We start from the raw sequence: 26407 nt of genomic DNA, 5'->3' as shown, positions 1-26407 counted from the left end.
CTTTTTATTCCGGAAAAATGCACGAACGCACATCTGCGGGTACAAATTAGTGAAACAATGTGAGTGTGTGGGTGCATACGTTTTACATTTAAATATAGGCGATACAACAACAGATACGAGCTGAAATATAACGTGTAACACATTTTCGTCGAGATAAGATAAATATCATCTGCAGAAGCGGAATGTTATATTTACGTCTATATATGCGGACAATATTCAGCGATATTATTGGTGGGGGACAGGTGATGGCCTATTTCTGTCGAGTATCAAATTACCAAACATATAGTCGGAACATCACCCTACATCGACTGAGACAGCGATATCGAGACGATTACGTATTCACACTAGAACTATGGTCCAGATGTACAATACTGTTCTCGACTTGAGAAATTAGTTATTTAATTTTTTCCAATAATATAAAATTAGTACTTTATTACGGTATTTGGTATTACACGAATTAAAATAATAATTTCATATTATAATTACTATAGTATCAATGGCTTCAAATGTTAAGAAGTATCTGCAAATACCTATATATGTGACTTTCATTTTATATATCTCTGAGCCTATTCGTTATCAAAACCTTTTTACAACGTAGCGAAAGTTTACTTACATAATAACAAAATAGTATTGTGTTGTATTGAATTGATATTTAAGCAGCAACGACAAACGAGCGGACATGTGATAAAATCGAAATAATTATTAAGTTTAATATTCACACTGTAAACGTCTAAATAACACAATCATTATTTATAGACGAACCAATGGGAGGATCTATATTTGTATACGGTATATTTCTGTCTCAGCCATATTTAAAATCACGATTGAATTAATCACACGACTAGACGTGACTGAATCAACAATGCCGTAAGCAATGGAACAGCAATCGAATTTAGTTACTATTGAGGTGTTTTAATCGGGTGATATAATCAAAACATTGCTTCTAATTAAGCTCTCTTATGGCAAAATATTGCAGTACATTTTATTGTTGCAATCGTTCACTGGCATACGAATTGACTAGTGTAAGTAAGTAAGAACTCATTTCACAGCACAACTACAAAGCGTAGTTTGAAAGGAAATAGGCATCCCTATTTGCCGTTGCTTGGTAAGATAGAGAATAAATATTTGGTGCAATATCTTTTAAGGGTAAATTTGTTGCAGTTTTATGGACAATGGTTTCGGTTGTTATTGATGTTTATTTATCAAGTTTGATATTTAATATAGTATAAAAGTAATTCGCCACCTGGAGGCTACCTGATAGTACCTTTACCTGCGGCCCGCGGAGCCTTTTTTACAGCACATGATATTTGAGAAAGTCTCTTTCGAACGTCGTCAGGTATCTCCCTAGCCAGGTGGTTGAGGACATCAATGTTGACGTTGGCGGAGACGAATTCTAATGTTCTATTTTTAAAATTTCATAAACATTATTTACCAACAAGTTTTTTTTTATTATTATTATTATATGCCTGTCGAGATGATTGCGAGAGGTGTAGAGCCGGACCCAGCCGAGACCCGATCGATACTGGCGCCGCGATGCCCTGCCGTCGTACCCCGCACAAATTAAATATGTCACATCGCTACTTTATATGCATTATTTTAAACAAACAAAGAATATTAAGTTCCGTTCATCTTAATTCAGGCAATTTGTTGTCAAAATAAATGACGTACACTCATCAAAAAACACGACAAATTGAAAAAAAAATAACAAACAAGAAATTCTCAATTTCATTTAAGTAACCTGTCTAGAAAAGCATACAATGGTATGTTTTTTCAATAAAAAACTTAGCTCCTTTCTTAAAAAAGCTAAATAGCTCCATGGGTAGATTGATAACCACAGATCTTAAGATTATAAGAAAATAAATACTTTTAACAAAGTACTATTCACTTACTGTTTAATCGACTTAAAAAAGGAGGAAGTTATCAATTTGTCTGTATGTTATAATTTTTATATTTATTGAAAACGATTTAAGAAATTAAAATACTTTAGAACTAGTACCATTTAAGTTTTCTGTTTGTTGTTTAATGTTTTCTTCCTAGCAATGTGTAACAAATATGAAAATAACCACAGATTAAACATAATATATTAAATTATAGATTAAACAAAATATATTAACAAAGCTGCAGATCAAAATAAGGATACCAACTCAAAATGAATAAAATCTGAAGGTAAAATTGGAGGATATATAGTGCAATGTATGGATTTAATATAATAATTGTGAAGAAGTAAAAATATTTAAAAAAAAACAGTATTTCATCTTAAAAATCCGATTCAAATACATCAGTGCAACTAAAATAATTCACATTTATATATTTATCTGAGATCTATTCCATTGGGATTTATTAAAAATTAAGAAAAGAGTTTCACTCAAATTCTCTATCATCTCATTTTTTGCAACTTGTATCAAGTAATTTGAACAAAGAAAAACTGTTTAATTTACATCTGTAAAGTTATATTAAATGAATATATTTAAAGTATGTACTAGATTACTTTAAGGTAAGAGTATGATTTAAACAAAAACTTATAATGTTTGAGAAATAACTTGTGTATGAAACTTGGGGTACGACGAGAAAGAGAACAATATAAGTTAAAATAAATCTTAGAAAGGGAAAGGAGAGATGTTGTTCTTATAAAACAGATCACTATAAGATATATATAATAGTTCATAAGTGATCAGCCTCTGGTTTCACCCAAAATCAATAATATCATAAATATTGACACACACTTAAACATAACAATAAAAGATACTTTTTCCTTTGCAAATGAAAAATATAAAGAAGATTCATCAATAGTGATATATTCAAATCAAGTTTCATAGAAATTGCTCAATTCTGAGTTTACGCACTAACTAAATTATCTATAATATTGCATACCACTCATGAAATCACATATATGTTTTCATATGGTTTCTAATGCATTATTTTAAATATGCATACATATACATTGCTATATTATATTACTACAATATAGTAGAACTCCATAATAGTAGAGCCATGTGAAGAACAGCTAGATCATTTTGATCTATTGCATACACTAAGGTATATTGTAATATAATATAACAAAATGCATCTTAATATTGTCTAAAAACTAAAAAAATATAAGATCAGAATGGATCCATTCATTCTATAATATCATAATTTATAAGATAAAAAAAAGTAAATAAATCAGTGCTGTTTGAACTAAACTAAAGATTGTAGATTGTGTGAGTATTCGTACACAAACAATAACAATTAATATATTCTAAAACAGTAATCTCGGCTCTTTGTTGAATAATTTCAAGATATTTGCTCATCATGTAGTAATCTTTGTTTAACAAAGAAATCATACTTAATAAAAGTTAAATTATCATAAAGTTTAAATTTAACAAGACAAAGAAATATCTGTTAAAGTATAATGGAATAATATCAGGCCATACGCCTAATTAAATTATAGATGATTAACTGAAAAACATGTATGTAATGTCCATTTTATTTATATTAAATTCAAAAACTTAATTAAAATAACTTACATTAAAATTACTTTGATAAATATTTAAAAAAAAAAACTATTCCTCAAGTACTGTTTAGTAAATACTATTGTAAAGACACTAATGTTGTTGTTTTTACAATACACACAAAGGCTTAAAATAGTAATGCCAGAAATCTGAGAACAAAAGATTTGAGACTTGTTAAATTTTAAACAAAATGGAAGGTGTCAGGTAGATGAATAAAAATCACGAACATTTTCTAATCAATAAACTATGGAGATCGTACTTAGTAGGCGATGCACTCAACATTTTAACTAAATAGTTACATAAATAAGTATGTATTAACATCAAGGTTTAATTACAATGCATGGCCTTCATAAATCGTAGGGTAAAATCAACAAACGTTAATTTCAATAAATCCTTACCTTGTTCTTTATCCGTTAATTTTATACAGGATTCGACACATAAAATGAAACAGTTCAATAGTTTAATTTATACACATCGCTTTCAAACTAAACTGCGACGTAATAAATTACTATAAACGCAGTATTGTCGTTTGGTTTGACAAAACCTTAAATCGATTATTTGCTCAACACTGTGTTAATTTCAGAATAAGTAACCAAACACATTCAGTTCACAAAATGACACCTTTTAAGATGATTGACACTGTTCAATTTTGATCCATAATGATTTACACTGATTTTCAAACAATCAGAATAAAAACAGCTGGCCGATACCAACGCGTTTTTTTTCTTAATTGTACAGTGTACACAGACAAATGTTGCACACAACAACAAAAATCCATTCGTAATCTATAGCAACATAATTTAACCGGTATCAACCATAAGGTTGTGATATATTACCGGTTTTGTAATTTTGCTTTTGATCATATAACACATATACTTAAAATTTATTCTGTATAACTTTATATCGTATGTTAACGAAGAATATTAAACATATTTATATGATAATAATTTACACAAATAATACGAAAGTCAAATAAATTACAATTTTATTATAATTATAAAAATACACAATAATATATTATTACTTCACAATTCTATTTGCTTAAATCTATGAAAACTCGTATCATAAGATAGTCCTTAGGTTTCATGTTAATGATAAGCAAGGGTAAATTAATACGATTAACGTCCTGACAAAAAATAAAAATTAATTTTAAGTTTTAAAAATTAAATAAAATCAAATTAGTTATGATTATATAATATAATTTATAGGAGTGTTATAATGAAATATTGATCCACCCAGATAATTTAGTTTCTAGTGTTTAATTAAAGTTGGAAAATAAATTAGAATTGGTTCTCATAAAATTATATAATTTTATCGTTTATTTGTTTGATTTTGACAAATAACATCACGGGTCAGCAAAATATTCATTTGCAACATAGTTCTTTATATTTCCATTGTTATGTCAACATAAAAAATCCTCATCGTTAGATAAGCATAAATTTTTTAAAATCTCTGATGGGGATGGTATACTTTTATCATTTAAAGGCACTGAATCAATAAATTCGTCTATATTAGATCTCATTTCTTCTAAATTTTTTTCATTCGACACGGTATTAGCTCCTGGCGTCGGGTAATTGGAGCATAGCGTGTGATTTTCACTGAAGGCTTCTGATATTATTGTAAAATTTTCAGATTCCATATCTTCTAATGACAATTTCGCTCCAGTTCGCACTAATTCAGCATTAACTTCTGATACTTCAAATTTAGTATTTCCGTATAAATTGTCAGTTGTAACGTTATTATTTAAATTGCTATCGTCTGATTCCTTTTTCTTTTTAAGTTTTTCAACGAGTTCACCAACTTTTCTGACAACAGTACCTGGTGGTTGCACTAAGCATTTGTGAGTTCGCTGAGATACCTAAAAATATAATTAAAAAATGTATTATTAAACAATATTAATTCCTCCGTCATTTATCAAAGTTATTTGGTATACTTACTTTATACCTGAAACTTTTTTCACAAGCTGTACATTTATAGGGCATAGCACCTGTATGTATACGTCTATGAACAAGATATGATACTCTTTGTCGAAAGCATTTACCTGTAATTTTTTTATTAAGTTGTTTAAATATCATAATAAATTGTCTATTTATTTCATTATTATTTTTAATTGACGTTTATTTTTAATAACTTTTTATACTTTCATTCTATATACATAAAAACCCACCACAAGTCTCACACGCAAAAGGTTTTTCGCCAGTATGAATTCTTTGATGGTTATGTAAAGTCGAAAGCTCCTTAAATGATCGACCACAAAAACTGCACGTATGTGGTTTTTCATCGTTATGATACAAAAGATGCTTGTGATAAGATTGCTGAAAAGTAAAGGTTTTGTTGCATTGAGTACACGCGTAGGGAGTTTCACCTGAAAATAATAAAACATTTTTTTTAACACGTAAGAGGCACTGTGTTGTGTATAGTAAATATACATTTGAAGTAAATAAAGCGTGTCATCCTTATTTAATTCGACACTTATAAATTAGTGCTATGTATGTGAAATTGTGATTTCTATAGTGTGAGAAAGGACGTTTTGTTAGTATAAATTACCTCCCAAATTAACACCAATTAATTTTAACCTGTATGAAGTCGTTTATGTTTCTTGAGAAAATATTTTGTTGTAAAGCATTTTCTGCATACTTCGCACTGCCATTGTTTACCATCACCTCTATGAATCGCAATAGGTTTATCTTCGATGGCAATGTTTTTGCTCGGTTCTGTTTTTTCTTTGCTATCACTGGACTCTGAACTATTATTAGATGTGAAACCATAATGAGCTACTCTTAAATGGACCATCAGAGATCCTCGCATCTTAAAATGTTTCGTACATAAGTGACAATTATATCGAGTAAATGTATGTTGAGAATTATCCTCAATATTGTGAATTAAGCACTTGTGCATCCGGAGTATGTCAGTATCTACAAATTGCAATCCACAAATATTACATTTATTATTTGTCTGTAATAATGTAGCTTCTGTCTTAATATTTGGTATAAACATAGATTTGCTACTGTTAACATTACAATCCGTATTAGATATTTCAACGATTGGCATACTGCTTAAGGCTAAAACTGGGAGCTTCGGATAAATCTTAACATACTTCATTGGTGTATTCGCTGTGGATAACGATGCCTTATTTTTGGATATAGATTTAATTTTCTTTTGTTGATCTGATGTCGTTTCCTTATTTTTAGATGAAACCGGATTTCGTTTCTCCGCGTTTTCGGGTGTAGATATAATCTTCACATGGCTGAATAAATGTATAGTGAGTTTATCCAATCCCGACACTTCTTCTTGACAAACTGGACACAGAATCTTGTTAGTTGATACAAAGATGAGTCGATCTTTAAGAGCTTGCGCATTATTAAAAACTCCCGTATGTAAACATATGGGACATGGTAAGGTTGCAGCGTCAGCACTCATATTATTAATTTGTTAAAAACTTATGAGAGCCGGTATCAGCAATATGCTACAGCGTTAGCGTGAAACTAACCTGCCCGAGAGTTATTTTTGGAGGATTGCGTGCTTATTCTTTTGGCTGCATTTCAAGAAATTTTACATCGTAAACTTTGTGTGTATACATGAAACGAGTGTGAGAATGATTCTGATTATATAATGAGATACCATGTGTAATGGTTTAGTTTTTTTTTTATCATATTTAAATTGTATTTAAATTTTTACTTTTTCAATTAAACAAAGAAAGAAAGTTTGGAGCCAAACTGTGTATTTGGTACGGTATTTAAACTAATTAGGTTAAGAAGAAAGTATGTTTTTATAAGTAAGAATAAACTTAGTAAATATCACTAATTATGCTCTTTATTTACTTTGAAACATATTATTACGTTACAAAAAAAATGAGCTATGGGTCTTGTTATTTGAAATAAAATTCCATTTCATTATCTTCAAGTAGTCACATACTGAATAAACTCGAAAATTAACGAATTGTTTTTACAATTGATACTAATTCATTTACCATTAATTTGTTAGGTGGGTACTTATTAAAATGATCAAGGTTAAACTAAGTTCAAGATGCAGAATGTTACGAATATTCATATGAATTATTATTTATTAATCTTAAGAATAGTCAAGAATTCAAATCCTAACAAAAACAATAGACTTTTGCACATTACATAAAAATATTTATGTTATAAAGTTGGATTTTTCTCCATGACTCAACCAATGTTCGGTAACCATGCTAGAAATGTATTAATTCATGATTGAATTTTATATTAATTGAACAAAAACCGATAAAGTAAAATATTACGATCATAGCCCTCCCCTCGATAGTCGATATTATGTTTTTGTGTATCTGTGCGAACATTTGTTTATTTTCATATTTTTTTAATTTGTTGTTTTGAAATTTTCGAATTATGGCGGTATGTCTGTCAAGGAAACGAGAATTATTGACTCTAAAAAACTTCGATCTAACATTCCATGGTTACATTAGTTTAGCAATAATTTATCTTTTCTGTTAGTTAATTAGTTTTTCTAAAAATGAGTACTGAACAAAGTGGGAAAGTGCCTAGATACATGGCCCAACTCTTAGAAGAATTGGGATGGAATCAGGGTACAAGAATACCTTTAGCAAGCCCTGATAATCAAAACTTTGAAACTATTTTAATTGAAAGGTAAAATATATGAATAATTTTACGTAGTTATTATTGTACGTACATTAAACTGAATCAAATATTTTACCTTTAAAGGCAAAATGAGATACAGCGCTTAAAAGAAGCCCTCATTGCACAAAACCAAAAACGAGATGACCTTAACAACTACAAGCAGCACGTTCAATCAGAGTACTACGAAAATACTGTGAGTCTTATGTGATCTTTAAAATATTATATAGTACAGTTAGATTAATACATATGTTAAGAATTAGGGATTGTTATTGTAAACAATTGACTAACTTATTTTTAATTTCAGCGTTTACTTTTTGCGCACAAACAACAGCTGGAACAAGAAGTTAAATTACGGCAGCTGTCACTCAATGAAGCTGACAGATTAGACCGAGATATAGTCGACTGCAACAAGCAGACCAGTTCCATTAGTTCTCGCACAGATAAAGTTCAAAGTAAAATATAATTATTTTAACGGTATATGTATATGAGTATGAGAACAACATTAATTTATTAGTATGGTACTAGGCTATTTTGCTTTATTTGATTATAAATAAATAAAAAACATCCATATATTTCAGATTCCATTGCCCGATTATTAAAGAAGGCTGATACTTTAAAAAGTGAAGTGTGTGGTGAGAGGGGAGCTCTACAAGAATGGAGGGCAGCTCTTGAGCGCAGTTCTGGAGACATCACGGCCATAGAACAGTTCACTAAACAAGACCTTTCAAAGGCCAAAGTAATACAACAGCTAATTTTAAATTTCTACTAGAACACAACTTTTAATATCAAATGCAACTTTATGTACTCTGCTTCTAGCAGAAGGTAGTTCACCAGACATTGTACGGTATCAAAACATTTAATATGTCCTAGGTTAGTAAGGACTTATATCCCAACAATCATAAATATTCTGCAAATATGCTTCTATTAAAAAGGTGATGGCTTGAAATCTAGTTCAATGGTCGTTTTATGTACAATGATCTAATAATAGGTTTCTTTTTCTGTCACTAAGCACCATGTAAAAACTCTTTGGTTTATGCTCATGGTCACAGAGTTCAAATGCTTGGTTTATATTGTTGAAAGTAATTAATACGAATTTTAAAATATTCAGAATATAACACTTTTTTTATGTCACATATTAATACAATTAGTAAATTTACCCACCAATCAAAGTCGTGATGGAATGGTTTTGAATCTACATTTATATAATTAAATTTCTAGGCCCTGGAGATAAAGAGACAGAAACTCAAATTAGAACATGACCAATTACAAGAGCACCTTAATCAAGTGGTGTCCAATCTTAGTGCGGAGGAAAGAGCTTGTGAAAGAATTTCCGTCCAGGTAAATTATAACTTATATATATGGTTGAAACTTTTTTGTAGTTGCTTGTTGGCAACATTTGTTAGAGTTTACCTTTGGTATGCTAGATTTTCTTTGAGCATGGGAGTTCTTGCTGACAAGTAATTGCTGAACAGCAATATATTCTAGGCTTATCTTTGATATACTTTATTAGTATCTCCAGTATTAAGCTGAATAATTTATTTTATAAAAGATAGTTTGTATAAAAACTCAGTATACAATTGGCTATAATTTTAATTCATAATTCACTCACATAGGTCCTCTGCATTTTACTATATTGACCTACACTAATAAGATTGGTGCTTATGCTTACAAGATATCATAATATGTGTGAGGCGATATAGAGTGCAGACAGCACAGAAACAATTCAGATTTTATTTAAGTTTAGCCATCAATAAATTCATATGTAAAGGAGCACCCTCGTGCGTCTTTCATTTTTTTACAAACCCAACATTTGGACTGAAGTCAGTATATAAAATAAAAAATTTCTTTACTTCTTTAATTATTACAAAAAGAATATTGTTTGCAAATTTAATTTATTGTAAATATTATAACACATAATATTATTCTAGGATATCCTATTATTATTCTAAAATAACATTATTTTATATCTTGATAATAGTCTATTATTATTAATAGAATCTTGTTTAATTAAGAAGGGCTTATAATAAACAGATAAGCACAATCATAGGACAATATTTATTTATGTTATATGTAAAGATTTATGTATGGAAACAATGTGTAACAGCTATATTAGACTTAACAATATTCTTAATTTATTCATCTATGTGTTACATACTATTTTTTATGTATGCAGGTCATGGAAGGTATGGAGCAAAGGAAACAAATGATGACGATGTGGGCCAATGCTGTAGAGAACCTTCGCCAGCGAGACACTGATATACGACACATTAGAGAGGTGGGTATCCTCAATTATTGCCTTTATAGCAGCCATGAACATTCCCATTGCCTGTTCATATTCATTGCCTTATCATATTAGTTAGTAAAACTGTCTGTTGTCCGTGGCTTCCCTCTCATAAAAATTTCAAGTTCAAACTTGCTTTAAACCAAATTTCATAAAATTCGGTTTAATGGGTTGGCTATATAAAAGCAACACATTATAAATAGTCTAACTTTCGCATTTATAATTTCCCATTTATATTTACTTGGTGGTAGGGCTTTGTGCAAGCCCGTCTGGGTAGGTACCATCCACTCATCAGTTATTCTACCGCCAAACAACAGTACTCAGTATTGTTGTGTTCCGGTCTGAAGGGTGAGTGAGCCAGTGTAACTACAGGCACAAGGGACATAACATCTTAGTTCTCAAGGTTGGTGGCACATTGACGATGTAAGGAATAGTTAATAATTCTTACAGCGTTAATGTCTATGGGCGATGGTGACCACTTACCATCAGGTGGCCCATATGCTCGTCCGCTAACCTATACCATAAAAAAAAAAAATTATGTTGGTGTTTCTAACAATTTTTCGTTAACTGCAAAGTCGGATGTTTGTTTTTTAATATTTATAATTTTTTACGTTTGTTACACTTAAATATTATCTGTCAATTTTCAAAGTTACTAAATATATATCAGTGGTGTAGCTAGGTTAGAAAGGGCCCCGGTGCATAGAAAGAGAATTGGGCCCTCTTTAACTAATAATTAATTATTAAAATAATAGATAAGGTTTAGTTTTGAGGGTCCCCTGAACTCCGGGCCCTGGTGCAGTGCACGACCTGGCCCTACGATGGCTGCGCCACTGATATATATAATTATATATATACATTGCTTGCAGGACTACGCAGTGCTGGAGAGGGAGGCGAACACTCTCGCGGAGCAGTGTCGCGAGCAGCAGGGCTTCTGCGAGCAGCAGCGCGGCAACAACGCGGACGCGCAGCGCGACTGCGACGCGCACGCGCAGCGCCTCTCGCAGCTGCGCCTCGCGCACGCGCACCTCGCCGAGCAGAACGCCTGCCTCGACAGCGAGGCGAGTATGACACACCTGTATGCGCATCGCACCAGCGCTCACGGCAGATGTTTCCTTTGCTCCATACCTTCCATGACCTAAGTAACAGCCTGTAAATTCCCACTGCTGGGCTAAAGGCCTCCTCTCCCTTTGAGGAGAAGGTTTGGAACATATTCCACCACGCTGTTCCAATGCGGGTTGGTGGAATACACATGTGGTAGAATTTCTATGAAATTTGTCACATGCAGGTTTCCTCACGATGTTTTCCTTCACCGCTGAGCACGAGATGAATTATAAAGACAAATTAAGCACATGAATCAGCGGTGCTCGCCTGGGTTTGAACCCGCAATCATCGGTTAAGATGCACGCGTTCTAACCACTGGGCTATCTCAGCTCGAGCTTCCATGACCTACATATACATAAAATATAGTATGTAACACATAGCTGAATAAATTAAGATTATTGTTAAGTCTAATATAGCTGTTACACATTGTTTCCATAAATAAATCTCTTACATATAACATAAATAAATATTGTCCTATGATTGTGCTTATCTGTTTATATAAGCCCTTCTTAATTAAACAAGATTCTATTAATAATGATAGACTATTACGAAGATATAAAATAATGTTATTTATTATAATATTTACAATAAATTAAATTTGCAAACAAAATTCTTTTTGTATCCTAGAAATTTCTCATTGAAGGATCGTAGAGTTTGACCGTTAATATGACGTGGTCTTTTTTTAATAATATGTGTCAGAAATTTTAGCTATTTATTTTTGTTTATTTGGGTAGTCTAAACCAACAGTGATTATGAATCATTGAATTTATGAATATCATTTTAATTCTAATATTTTTTTCAGGTTCAAAGTCTTCAGCGCGAGCTGAGTAATATGCGTATTGCGCTGGAAAAGCTGCATATGGAGAACAGGCAGTTCCTTGAGGACCAGCATAAGAGGGATGTTGCACTGAGCGCGCTCAACAATAAGGTAAACATTAGAGCGAGGTTCGTCTATGGCGATCTTTCATTCAGAATTACTTTCGTAGCTCACTCTGTTAAAATGGAAATCAGAAAAGTTGCCAACCAACTTACGGTGATACACCATTTTAGACATGTATTCTATAAATATATATTTTTTAATTGATGTCATGTATCATTTTGACATGATGCGCGTATTTTGTGGACACTTTCGAGTTTCTATATCTTCTAATATATGTTGCTGATATTGTATATTAAATTAATAAACTATAATAGACGTGCGTGTAATATAATTTGTTTAATTATTAATAATCTATTGCAGATAAAGGAATTGAAAGAGAAGCTTTTGGACTCCACAGATAAATCGAAGTGTTCTGAGAAACGGGCTAAGGAGTTGGAGGACATGTTAAATGTGAGTATGGTCTTTCATTCATCTTTAGTTCTTTCACAAAGTTTTTAATTTTTTTTCTGTTAACAACTTTTCTTATATCACATTAATACCTATAGCCTATTCCAGTCTAAGTAGGAATAAACGTAAACAAACCACAGACATACTATAATATATTTCATGCGATATTCTAATAACTCAATTATATTGTGTAATTGATTATTGGTCTATGTTTATTTATATTACAAAAGTATAACGCTTAACAATTTATACCCACTTTAGTTCTACTTTCACAATTCTGATAAATCTTTCGTCGACCTTTGAAACGCGACTTTTTTCCCAAATCCATAGGCAATGTCATAGATTAATCGAGCTCTCGACCAATGATATCGCATCGTTTAATTGGCTTTTCTCCAGTTATTATTGTAATCAAAGTAAAAAATCCTCATTCAAAATAGAAGTGATTACAATTTTTTATTGATAGTCAAAAATCTACTACCACAATGGCGTAAATAAGGCGGTGCCACCGGTGCCCAGGCACAGGGCGTAGACTCTCGGGGGCGCATGAATGGGCAGACTGGGCAGGACTATTGTTTTTCGTTTTGCTCTTGTTAAGATTAGCCCCTAGTATTCGATTCCAATACAAACGTACTTACATGCTAGTATCTCAAAAACATACATCGCGCTCATTTTTTTGGCAGCGCACGAGCGTATTTGTGTTTAGTGTTTATCGTTAATGGGCAGTTGTGAACCTGCGTTTAAGTTTTAGTGAGTGAGACAGTAAAATAGGCAAAGTGCTTAAATAGGGCGCAGTTATAGAAGCTCGCACAGGGTGCAGAAAAGGCTATTCACGACACTGCCGGTTCGGAATTTAACACCTCAGACCTGAGAAGAACCATCGAAAGAAACTCATCGGGATCATTTTTTTTAATACCATGTTACATATACAATAACAAACCACAAATAAAACAAATTATAGAAAAATAGGGTATATATATAATGTTCGTGTCGCATTTCAAGGTCAAAGCGATTTTAATGTTTTAGAATTTTTGTCACCGTTATTAATTTCGTATTTTTTTCTTGTATATGTAATTAATTTATTTGATGAAATAAAACTAGTTTTAACGGATTTCGGATAACGGATCGGTAGACCAGTCTACCCGTGACCACGAACGCTGTAAAGTGCTCGAAACGTCAGGATGATAAAAATAATTAATATACGCGACTTAAATCCGTTATAACTAGTTTTATTTAAATGTGTTTTAATCGCGAAAATCTAAGACAACATTAATTTATTTGTTTTATTGTTTTGTTTAATTAATTAGGAGGAGGAGAAATTTGCTAATCAATTAACAGTGAACCAGCAACGCGCCATGCACTGTTCCTTCGTCGAGCAACAGAAGCTTCTAGTTCTCAAGAACGAAGAGAAATTGTTTCACATGCAACTCAAGTGTAAGACTCAAGAAGTGATTATACACGGATAAAAATCATGCCCTTCTACTTTCTAACATTATAAAAGATCTTTTAAGGGACCATTAATTTATAACGTAAGACTATTGTCACTAGATTTTGACCCTGACTATGATAAAAAATAAAATAAAACAGACCGAACCCCTCCTCCCTGTACAATAACTATTACTTAAGAATTTAAAGGAAAAGATGAATAAACGTTTGGTTTATTTTAATGTTCGAACTTCGGCAATCGCGCGTTTTTTTTTTCAAATAATTTTGACTTTGCGCAATTTTTTGATTTTACGCAAGAACTATGGAAACTCCTTCCCACTCCCTTGTAAGAAAAGACATGGTCGACCACCCCCCCTCCCAGATCGTCTTACGTAGTAAATGAATGGGCCCCAAGTACCGTGTACATATAAATCCAAAACATAACATTATGTCATTAATACGTACCCTGTGCATGTAATTACTGAGGTTTCTTGTTGGTAATTTTTATTCACATCTATGCCATACTCTGCTTGGCAATGCACGTTGCCTTAAGTTGTTATACATGATGAAAGCGTTTTTGAAATTGTTTTAGAAGGAACTAGCTCTCTTGTGGGTATCATGTTACTTCAAGATTAATTTGGCTTGCGATTTGGACAGTGTATGATGGAATGGCTAATAATGAACGCTTGTAGTTTTCACACTGACCACTAACCACTAACCTTGCAGCGTCCAAGGCGGTCATGAGTAAACTGGACACGAAGCAACGCGGCGTCGAAAGAAACTTGCAAAGTCAAAAGGAATCTCTTTACGCGATCGTACGTAAGCCGTTTGATATGATGAATTGCGGACCGCTTTTGTACGTGTTTTGTTATTTTGGGAGATAAAAGTTTAGTACGACACAGCTTAGATGTAGCATCGGCAAGTGCAATAAAACAGATTGCTGCCGATTTACTCAACCAGTAGATATTTCTACTAATAGCTCCCTATCGCGCCATACGACGCTATTCGTCGCTATAGATTCTCGCGTCAGTTTAACCCGGGAAAGCGACTGCAATGTAGGTCGACGTGTCGAATTGACGTATATATTACATATCACATATGAGACATATTGATAATTTGGGATAGCGTACTTAATTCGGATGTGATCGGTTTTACGAATTTTGCCGATGCGACATCTAAGTTGTGTCGTACTGTATTTCTATATGGTTGCTGTTGGAATCTTTACAAAGTTTGACAATGAATGGTTCTAAAAGCATGTTTGAGTCTCTTATAAACAGCAAAACTTAGTATTATTGTTTTAAGGGTGAGTAAGTCAGTTAATGGGATATGACTCAGGTTCCACGGTAGATGGCGTTGTCCTTATTTGAATTTGTAATCTTTAGTCAAATTACCGTTTTTGATCAATACTATAGTTTTTTTTACTTGGTGGTAGAGCTTTGTGCAAGCCCGTCTGGGTAGGTACCACCCACTCACCAGTTATTCTACCGCCAAATAACATTATTCAGTATTGTTGTGTTCCGGTTTGAAGGGTGAGTGAACCAGTGTAACTACAGGCACAAGGGACATAACATCTTAGTTCCCAAGGTTGGTGGCACATTGACGATGTAAGGAATAGTTAATATTTCTTACAGCGTCATTGTCTGTGGGTGATGGTGACCACTTACCATCAGGTGGCCCATATGCTCGTCCGCCAACCTATACTATAAAATAAAATAAAAAATATATATTAATATGAGGGTTTTGTAGAATAAATTTGATATCACTTAACTGAAATATGTGTTAATGTCTCCAGTGCTACCAAGTAGAGACGATCGGCTCGCAAGTGTCCCACATGGAGGGCGCGCAGGCCGAGCGCGAGTGTTCCGCAGAGCTCGCCGCCAGGGAAGACAGGTAACTTAGGATCTTATTGATTTTGTATCACTCAGTGAAAATTTCAAAGCCTGTATAAACTCAAAAGAAGGTATAGTACGACACAACTTAGATGTCGCATCGGTAAAATTCGTAAAACCGATCACATCCGAATTGAGTACGCCATACCAAATTATCAATATTTATTTCTCATGCGAATATGATCTTTGCACAAACGTAATAAACTGTAATATCATATGACTTAATATATTCGTCAAATTGACACGTCGATTTACATGCACTTGCTTTCTCTGACGCGAGAATCTATAGCGACGAATAGCGTCGAATGGCGCGATAGGGAGCTATTTCTATTGGTTGTTTAAATCGGCAGTAATCGGTTTTACTTTCATTCCATAGCATTTTCCGATGCTACATCTAATTTGTGTCGTACTATACCTCCGTGTGTTTTTATTCAGCAACGTTATGGAGTTTCATATTTTCGATTGCAACTCGCTCAGCCTCCTGATCGTGGTTGCTAATCAAATGTGAACTTAAATATAACTTTGAAATAGGCTATTTGACAATGCAAAAATAAATTGTGAATTATTGTAATCAGTGTATATTATGAGTTTAAAAATAGTTATCTACTAAAGAAAGTTGATAATAATAATTAATTTATTCAAAAATCCATGAATAAAAATGCATTTCTTCCAACGTTTGTCACGTGACACAAAACGCACCTGATTGGCCGGGCTAATGATGAAGTCACTTTCTTGTAAACTTTGCTTTTCTCCTATATGTGCCACAGATTAAAATGCAAGAAATTGACGTCACAGACCACATTGCAGCGCCATTTAAATATGGAATTTTTAATATGATATTTTTCGGAAAATATGTACTAGAAATAAAAAAAAAACACAACTTATACGGTATATAGGTAGTAGAGGTTAAGGAATGGGTTCCTTATATAAATATTATATTATATAAGGAACCCATTCCTTAACCTCTACTAAATAATATAAAATGGATTTCAAAAACCAGTCCAAATAGCCTATTATATTAAATGTTGTAATAGTACACTTGGAACATAAATCTGTACCGTTGTCTTAAATTTTCGCGATTATTACACATTTAAATAAAACTAATTATAACGGAGCACTTTGCAGTGTTCGTGGTCACGGGTAGACCACGAACACTGCAAAGTGCTCGAAACGTCGGGATGTTTAAAAATAATTAATATACGCGATTCATCCGTTATGATTAGTTTTATTTAAATAAATCTGTACCGTTGTTTCTGCGGAGTGTGGGGTCGCGTTGTTGAGCGATATTGTGGGTGTAGGTTGAAGGATGTGCTGGCGCGCCACGCGGCCCGCGCAGCGCTGCTGGAGCGCCACGCAGCGCGCCTGCACGACGACATGCGCCGCCTGGCGCGCGACTTGCAGCAGAGACACGCACTGCACGCCGAGCTGGTACGCCCGTGATACATTAACAACCCCCACGTAGTTCTTACTATGCGCTAATCTCTGTGCCGCTGCACGCCGAGCTGATACGCCCGTGATACATTAACCCCACGTAGTTCATGCTATGCGCTAATCTCTGTGCCGCTGCACGCCGAACTGGTACGCCCGTGATACATCAACAACCCCCACGTAGTTCATGCTATGCGCTAATCTCTGTGCTAGATTGTACACTGGTGACAGTTCCATCTTTGGTATCTACTATACTATTGTGTAGAAATGTAACCTCGTGTGAGGTGACCATTGAACAAGTATCTGATAAAAAGCTTCCTAATTTTGTTTGAATATGTTGTCAGCTAAAATAGTGTAGACCCAGCTTCAAATAAACAATTTTTACAGTTTTCTTTACAATCATCCATTATCTTCCGTATTTAAACCCAGATTAACAATTGTCATGTCAAATTCAATAATATTCTATTTCTTCTTTTATTTATAAAAATGTCAAACCGAAAAATATTCATTACATTTATATAGTTATGTGTGAATATAACTCAACAGCTAGAATTTATGTAACATTTAATGATTATTTATAAATATTATATTTAAAATACTTTATAGGCTTACAATAGATACATTTCGACAGAGTCGGATTTAAAGGTGTGGAGGCCCCGGGGCCACAAAGCAGTGAGGGCCCTAGACAAATAGAAGCGTGAACACCCTAATAATTATATTATTATGAATTAATTAGTTTTTTTTATTTCAATCAGTAATCTATGAATCGTTTCGTATTTGTATCGGTAACTTTTAAAATATTAAATAGTAACATTATTATAATTTGACTATATCTCGGTATTTGTTAACTTGCTGAAAACTGTGGCCCCCTCTCGTGTGGAGGCCCCAGGGCAGTTGCCCCTAAATCCGGCCCTGCATTTTGTCTTTCAGCAAAGTCGCCTGAAGACGTCGATGCTGAACGTGGAGGGCGGCGAGAAGGAGGTGCGCGCGTCCCGCGACGTGTGGCGCCGCCAGCGGGTGGAGGAGGCGCTCATGCGCCTGCGCGTGGCGCACGCCTCCCGCGCGCTCGCCGGCCTCGGCGACGCCGCCTTCACGCTCGACAAGCAGCGCCTGCAGCTCGACGCGGTCTGACACCAATCCTGATAATATTAAATACCATTGTTCCTGGCCGGAAGGGACCGCTATCGCTATCGATTGGGATAGTTTATTATTTCACCTTCTACCATAGATAGTTAGTCACACATTTATACTTCGAACAGAAAGGAATTATAGTATAATTGTATCTATGCATGTAGTCTATTTTACACCACCTACCATTTCTCTGTTGGCTACTACTCCATATCACCTCGGTTGTCTGGAAGAAATCGCTTTAAAGCGATAAGACCGCCGGTTGTACCATTTTTTTTATATGTTCTTACTATAAGGCTTAATCTGTTTAATTTGTGGTGTACAATAAAGTATTCAAATAAATAAGAAATAAAATAGTTGGTAGTCGCTACTAGCCCACGAGCAATTTGCAATAAATATTCAATAGTAATAGCCTGTAAATTCCCACTGCTGGGCTAAAGGCCTCCTCTCCCTTTGAGGAGAAGGTTTGGAACATATTCCACCACGCTGTTCCAATGCGGGTTGGTGGAATACACATGTGGCAGAATTTCTATGAAATTTGTCACATGCAGGTTTCCTCACGATGTTTTCCTTCACCGCTGAGCACGAGATGAATTATAAAGACAAATTAAGCACATGAATCAGCGGTGCTCGCCTGGGTTTGAACCCGCAATCATCGGTTAAGATGCACGCGTTCTAACCACTGGGCCATCTCGACTCAAATATAAAATAATATTCAATAGACGAGTGTAAATATGTTTGCAGGCGATGAACGAGCGTCTGGTTGAGATCAGTGCGCGGCGCGACATGTTCGGCGTGCAGCGGCGCGCGCTGCTGGAGCACTGCGGCCGCCTGCGCAGCGACGTCCGCGAGCGCCAGCAGCGCGTGCTGCAGCTCGTCAAGCGGTGCGCCCCACCCCGCCCCTGATACACTAAGGGCCTGGCCACAGCTTTCAGCGGTGCGGGATGAGATGCGGCGTGAGGGGCGGCGGGCGGTGCGGATTGCGGTGGTATGCCACAGCTCGACCAGTTGCGACCGCGGCGGTCAACGCGCGTTAAAAACAAAATTATTTGTTTTGGTCGCGCGTTGGCTAGTCCGTCCACTTGATGCCGCCGCGCGCCGCTTTGAGCTGTGGCCGCCTCGATGCTCTCTACTACATTTGTTTCGCTCGCACACCGCATAGCTGTGGCATACTTCGTACGTTGTCTAGCGTTTGTTTTCGGCGCTCACCGCTAGCCGCGCCGCTCGCCGCGCCGCAATACTGGCTGTGGCCAGGCGGTAAACCATACCCCCCGCTACTATTACATGTCATCCCGCACTGAGCCCATCCATGCCATGTCGATCTCCCTTTAGCAAGAGCCGTACAATCTTATGCCAAAATAATAGTTATGCATCGGTCAACATCGTATTTACGCACTGTACCGAACGTATCCAGACGGTATAATAAAGTTTTCCAAATGGACATCTTACATTGTTGAAATTCCTGTAGTTTGTCTCACTCCATTCCAGATTGATCCGTAGGTGTTACACGCGCTCCCTTAGACATGCCATACAAACTTACAGTCAGTTAAAATTACTTTTGTCAATCGATAGTATACAGTACAATACGATTTTTTCCAGTGTTTGTCGTACACCTTAGTAATTCTAAAGTACACTCTTCTTGGAATTGGTATTCAGCTTGCTAATATTTATCTTACCTATAAAGAATTTTAATATTTATAATTAAATCTATGTTAATTTTACTCTAATTTTATATTACAGATACGACATCTTCATTGCTTCTCTGGGAAAAGATGAAGCGGGTCAAGAGCTCTCCGTAACATTTTTCAAAATAAAGGTAACCTTCTGTTGTAGTAAACAACTTACCGGTACCAAGATTGCAATGCAAATAAAGAGTCTTCAAAATACTTAGAAATTTAATGAACAGAAGTTCATTAAATATTGGACCAAAAGTTTAAAAGGTTGTCAGGTCTTCTCCCACATTGAACACTAAATATCTGAGTAATATGATATGTGTTCAACGAATAAGATGGCATTGCAGTTCGCGGCGGAGCGCGCGGAGCTGCGCGCGCGCGGCGCGGCGCTGGACGCCGACATCTCGCGGCGCGAGCGCGACGTGTCGGCGCTGGAGGCCACGCTGCGCGTGCTGCACGCCGCGCACGCGCACTTCCTGCACCACATCGCGCCGCTCGACGACGACAGTCAGTGCCAACAAACCTCCTTCGTGCAGAATAGCCTATTTGACGATGCGAAAAATAAATTGTGAATTATTGTAATCAGTGTATATTAAGAGTTTAAAAATGGTTATTTACTAACGAAAGTTGAAAATAATACTTTATAAAAATGCATTCTTTCAAACGTTTTTCACGTGACACAAAACGCTCCCGATTGGCCGGGCTTATGATGAATTCACTTTCTTGTAAACCTTGCTTTTCTACTATATGTACCACAGATTAAAATACAGGAAAGAGACGTCACCGACCCGATTGCAGCGCCATATTGTCCAAGTAGCGTTTTTGCGCGCTATTTAAATATGAAATTTTTAATATGATATTTTTCGGCAAATATGTACTAGAAATAAAAAACACAATTTTTACTGGGTTCCTTAACTTCTACTAAATAATATAAAATGGATTTTAAAAACCAGTCAAATAGCCTATTGATCAAAAGGTCTTTTTATCCTCCACCCGTAATTCGGTGGAGTGACTCTTTCCTTATCTTTTATTGATAACGATATTGTTAAATATGTTTGATCGATACTTTATGTTTCAATATCTTACAGCGCCTGAAATGGAGGAGGTCGCGGAGTTGACAAAGCAGTACTACACTAAACGGGACGAATTGAAGGTGCTGAGCGCCAACATCGCTGAAGTCGAGCAGGTTTTAAACGAGAGCAGTTCCAAGCTCACGATGATCACTGATAAATACAAGCAGCTTACAGTCAGAGAGTGAGTTATTTGCTTAGATATCAGTAAAGTTGACTTACTGAAATTGACTTTACTTGGTGGTAGGGCTTTGTGCAAGCCCGTCTGGGTAGGTACCACCCACTCATCACTTATTCTACCGCCAAACAACAGTACTCAGTATTGTTGTGTTCCGGTCTGAAGGCTGAGTGAGCCAGCGTAACTACAGGCACAAGGGACACAACATCTTAGTTCCCAAGGTTGGTGGCACATTGACGATGTAAGGAATAGTTAATAATTCTTACAGCGTCAATGTCTATGGGCGATGGTGACCACTTACCATCAGGTGGTCCATATGCTCGTCCGCCAACCTATACCATAAAAAAAATAATACTTAAATTAAAAGTTCAATGAGGCTCAAACACAGACTTTTCAATGATTGTTGAATGATTGATGTTGTGTCCTAACATGAAAGGTTGTCTTGGAGGGATTACTTTCTTACAATGACCCTTGTACAACTTCTTTATTTTGTGTTTTTAATTGATTTTAATGCTTTGATTTAATTATAATGAGACTCTGGTTGATTTAAAATAAATGAAAACCAACCATTGGCTTACAATGAAGACTTTTCCAATGGTACGAAAGACTAGAAAATCAGTACTTACAATAATAATCAAGATAATTATATATTATGTCATTACATGTCATTATGTGGCTTGTTAATCCAATATGCCTGAATATTGATATATATTGATTCGTATGTAATATATTTTAGTCAATTAATTTATAACTCTTGTACGCCTCCAAACCGCTTCCAATTTTTTTTCAGTCCTATGCCCAAAGGTTGTCTGGAAGAAATTGCTACCGTAGCGATAAGATCGCCTTTGTACATCTACTAAACATGTTACCCATTTACCTTGTTTTTTATTATTGGTGTACAATAATGAGTATTTATTATTATTATTATGCCAGTGTAATCCATTTTGGCATTTCTTTAATCGCAGATCAGAGTGTGAGAACGAGCTAGACAGCATGAAAGAGCGAGTCGAGAAGCAAGAGAGTCGCCTGCAGAAGGCGCGCGAAATCGTGCAGAACAACGCGCGCCGCGCCAAGAAGCTCATCGAGGGAGTCGACGATTGGCGGATATTCCAGGTGAGAGATGTTACAGCCAATCTTGATTTAAAATTATTTTTGCGTGATACACGTGTCTATAAGTCGTAGCCGTATGAATCGATAACATACCTTTTGTGCTTATTCTGCCTTTTTGGGATCCTCCAAAAGAAAAAAGGATCACATTGTACATAATATTTAATAGTTGATACAAAAGCTCGTAGATATGTATAAATGCAAACTTATAACAAATACTGAGGTCATCCGCCCGTCGGAGTTATAAATAATCAAACCAGTTAAATCTACGCAATTTAAATATATGGCTGTATATCAAATCAAATCAATTTTATTCAAGTAAACTTCATAATGAGGCGGTTTCGAATCGTCGATAATTAAATACTACCACCGTTTCGGAAAGCAGTCGTTTCTCATACGAAGCTAGTATGCGTTCTGGTGAGGTTAGGTTAAATTGATTATGAACGTATAGTATATTTTTGTAATTCTGCAACGGCAAATGACGTGCGCCTGTCGATGTGTGCGCAGATGTCGCTGTGCGTGCGCGACTGGTGCGAGGCGGCGCAGGGCGCGCTGCAGGCGCTGGGCGAGGTGGCGGCCGCCGCGCCCGCCGCCGCCGCGCGCCTCGCCGCGCTGCTGGCCGCCGCGCGGCCCGAGCGCCTGCTGCCCGCGCACCAGCGACGCACACTCGCGCTCGTGCAGAGGTAAGCCCGGACTAATTTGGACACACTATTTTACTAATTTTTGCTAATGCGATATATTTCTAACGTGAAATGTTGCCTTGGAATTTTGTAAAGAGTTCTATCGACCGAATATCGTAAGGATAAAATATGGTCGTATGTATTATTAAATATACTAAATGAAAAGTATTGAAACCATATATAATACTCTTTATTGCACTGAGTAATTTAACATAGAAGTTTTAAACATGAAATTTTTGTTTACAATGGCGGGCTTAATTCTAAAAGAAATTCCTTCCAGCCAACCCACAGCTGTAAGAGATAGTGTTATATAGCAGGTATAAATAGTGCAACATTAGATACTCTTAGTAATATTATATAAAAGAAACAATATTAATTTAATATATATAATATAAAAGAATTTTAATATAATATATATACCATCCGAAGGTTTAGATTTTCGTCGAGTAACAGTCACTTGCTACTCATATATAAATTTACCAATTTTTTTACGTCCGATAAAAGATTTGTGTATGTATTTTATATCTTAAGTTATGTATTTAATATATTCGTTTTGTGTTAACAGGATAATAAATAACGGAACATTCCTTGCGAAAGACTCGACGACGGATCATGCAGGTAAAGGCTTTAAGCAAAGCGACGGTTAAAACTTAATAATCGCTTGTGTTAAAAATTTAAATGTAACAATAATTGCAGAGAGCCTGTTTTCGGCGTCGTCGACGTCCAGCGCGAGCGGCGTCAGCATCGCCACGGGGTTCACGCGCCGCCTGGCCGCCTTCCGCCGCCAGCTGGCGCCTAAGGTGCAGGAGAAAGCTGTAAGTTACTTCGTTTGGTGATATAATAACAGTCCTGACGTTATGCTTCCAGTAATACCGTATTACCATTATTAAACATTTTTTTTAAGTTGTTTATATGTATCTACTGATGGTTTAGGTAAGTCACTTGGTTTAGTGATGTTGTTATAACAGTCCTGACGTTATGCTTCCAGTAATGCCGTATTACCATAATTAAACATTTTTTAAGTTGTTTATATGTATCTACTGATGGTTTATTTTTGTTACAGTTGATTGACGATATTCGTGAACAAGGTATGTTTATAGTGCTTTTGACCAAAAATTAAGATAATTTCCAGTATAAGGTGTATGATAACTTTGAATTAATAAAGTCTATAACAGAATATTATACTTGAAGACAGTTGCCGCCCGTGGCATTCATCACGTTTAGGAGTTAGTCTACAGATGTAAAAAGTTGCCTATATGCCCTTTCTAAGAATTCCAGCGACCTTATTTTGTCGAGTTCTGTATGGTCGTACAAGAAAATAGAAAGGTAATTTTGCATTTATAATATCCGTAAAATAATATTGTTTCAGCGCGACGTTCTTCGATCTCGTTGCGCGTTGTGACACTAGGATTGGAAGATGTTGCTCCCGTGATGGTGTCCACCTTGACGTCGCGCAAGTCATTGAGATAGATTTGTATTTCCTACTCAACAAATACCCCGATGTGTGGTTCGTTTTAAATGATTTAAACTATTCGACTGCGATATTATGAACATTAATTTCAGACTTATGAGCTTTTTTAAATTGCAATATCGTTTTGCAATCAAGAGTATATATAAAATAATGTTCCATTAATATTCTAAATCATTGTATCTCATAACACTATGGGGTATTGATTTCACGAAGTCTGTTCAAATTAAATACATGTTTTTAATTCATTCGAACTGAAAACCGATAACACGGCATTCGTTACGTATTGTTTTATCAATTTTTTTGTCATACAATATATAATATATCATATGAGTGGTCATTGAATTTAACTTTAAACTATTTTCACCATGACGGTCAATTTTTGGTACTGATGACAAAACAGTTATTATGTCTTTTAAATAATATATGTTGACTTGTTCAATATAATATAAATCAACGAGGGACGCAATATGTATTTTATACTGTGCAAAACTTGTGCTTCTCTCTTCAAATTATTGAATTCGCACATTTTTTAATCAGTATCGTCACATACATGTGAAAAACGGGTAAAACATATAATTTTGTCGATCCTTGGCGATACACGTAAATATTTTTTAAAGTTAATTATTTATTTTTGTATAATACTTTCTAATGGTTTTCTGATTTAGTTTTGAACTTTACTGTAAATGCTAGTCATTTGTTATATTTACTAATAAATATTTGTAACTAGTTCAGTTGTTTACATTTTGATTCTACCATTAACTATTATAAATAGAGTAATCGTACAAACAGGAGCAAGCGAAATGCACGAGTGGGAGAAGTGTTTTAGTTTAACCATTTAGTTTATGATTATCTTAAATAATTAATTTCAGAGTTATAATGTCACCTATTAGGGGCCATCCATAAATTACGTCACACGTTAAGGGGGAGGGAGGGGGTCGACGTAGTGTGACATTGTGTGACAAGGGGGAGGGAGGGGTCCTAAATTTGGTGACGTCACATTTCAAAACTCATAATCTAAAGTGTTAAAATATAAACATTGAACTATTGACAAAATATTCAAAAACATTTGCAGCTCTATGTATAGATACATAAGGTTTGAATTGTTTTGTCAGCAACTCGCTATACTAGTGTTACGCGCCGATCGTCTAATACCCTTTGATAAATGCCGCCAACGCATCGTACGAGCGGCGAAAATAATAATATTATTTCATTTATTTCATTTGACAACTAACTTACGTGGATGAAACATTGCCGTTTTCTTAGTTTTACTATTTTTTGATTTAATACTGTATACTGTGATACTTACAAAACAAATTTACAATGAATAAAAAGAGTGACTTAGGTAATCTTTATTGTAAACTATATGAAACATACAGTGCAGCTTATGCTGATAAAAAAAAACAAATTGTACAGGAGGAAATTAACAATTTATGGAAAAGTTTGAAAAGTAATGACAATGTTAAAGATAAAGTAGAATGTAAAATAAAAGAATTACAAATAAAAATTACAAAAAAGAAAGCGACAATTATGAATTTTTATTCGAAA

The 26407-nt window shown here is 35.0% G+C and overlaps 3 protein-coding genes across 4 annotated transcripts in view; 1 reads left to right on the top strand and 2 right to left on the bottom strand.

The window, feature by feature from the left end:
• LOC124542110 (E3 ubiquitin-protein ligase TRIP12) overlaps positions 1-4242 on the bottom strand; it is a 33394-nt gene extending 29152 nt beyond the window's left edge. For both annotated transcript variants that reach the window (XM_047120045.1, XM_047120073.1), the window contains exon 1: positions 3890-4242. The gene's annotated coding sequence lies outside the window, so the exon portion shown is untranslated. The remainder of the gene's footprint in view (positions 1-3889) is intronic.
• Positions 4243-4520: 278 nt separating this feature from the next.
• Positions 4521-6988, bottom strand: LOC124542586 (zinc finger protein 91). The gene is made up of 4 exons (XM_047120519.1): positions 6068-6988; positions 5659-5856; positions 5429-5532; positions 4521-5349 (listed from the first exon to the last, which is right to left on the bottom strand). The coding sequence occupies exons 1-4, from the start codon at positions 6909-6911 to the stop codon at positions 4894-4896; spliced, it is 1602 nt and encodes a 533-aa protein (XP_046976475.1). The 5' UTR covers positions 6912-6988; the 3' UTR covers positions 4521-4893.
• Positions 6989-7660: 672 nt separating this feature from the next.
• On the top strand, positions 7661-25588 carry LOC124542453 (coiled-coil domain-containing protein 39). The gene is made up of 24 exons (XM_047120402.1): positions 7661-8116; positions 8192-8300; positions 8412-8559; positions 8686-8843; positions 9326-9445; positions 10281-10382; positions 11255-11446; positions 12292-12417; positions 12730-12819; positions 14121-14247; positions 14965-15053; positions 16031-16128; positions 17426-17555; positions 18486-18680; positions 19428-19567; positions 20424-20499; positions 20704-20863; positions 21445-21610; positions 22570-22717; positions 23219-23394; positions 23957-24009; positions 24088-24206; positions 24455-24479; positions 24761-25588. Exons 1-24 carry the CDS (start codon positions 7983-7985, stop codon positions 24859-24861), a joined length of 2982 nt encoding a protein of 993 aa, XP_046976358.1. The 5' UTR covers positions 7661-7982; the 3' UTR covers positions 24862-25588.
• Positions 25589-26407: the final 819 nt, after the last annotated feature.

Source organism: Vanessa cardui, chromosome 2, assembly GCF_905220365.1.
Source record: "Vanessa cardui chromosome 2, ilVanCard2.1, whole genome shotgun sequence".
NCBI lineage: Eukaryota > Metazoa > Arthropoda > Insecta > Lepidoptera > Nymphalidae > Vanessa > Vanessa cardui.
Note: the sequence above shows the minus strand (reverse complement) of the source record. Positions and strands in the feature narration are given on the sequence as shown.

What these genes read in the sequence shown, in the direction of transcription:
- LOC124542453 (XM_047120402.1), top strand. Translation starts at nt 7,983, where the DNA reads ATGAGTACTGAACAAAGTGGGAAAGTGCCTAGATACATGGCCCAACTC. An exon ending in ACGCACTGCACGCCGAGCTG is followed by an intron (nt 17,556 to 18,485) that starts GTACGCCCGTGA and finishes TTTGTCTTTCAG; the next exon opens with CAAAGTCGCCTGAAGACGTC. An exon ending in ACACTCGCGCTCGTGCAGAG is followed by an intron (nt 23,395 to 23,956) that starts GTAAGCCCGGAC and finishes TTGTGTTAACAG; the next exon opens with GATAATAAATAACGGAACAT.
- LOC124542586 (XM_047120519.1), bottom strand. Translation starts at nt 6,911, where the DNA reads ATGAGTGCTGACGCTGCAACCTTACCATGTCCCATATGTTTACATACG. An exon ending in TTTTGCGTGTGAGACTTGTG is followed by an intron (nt 5,533 to 5,658) that starts GTGGGTTTTTAT and finishes AAAAAATTACAG; the next exon opens with GTAAATGCTTTCGACAAAGA. An exon ending in AAAAAAGTTTCAGGTATAAA is followed by an intron (nt 5,350 to 5,428) that starts GTAAGTATACCA and finishes TTATATTTTTAG; the next exon opens with GTATCTCAGCGAACTCACAA.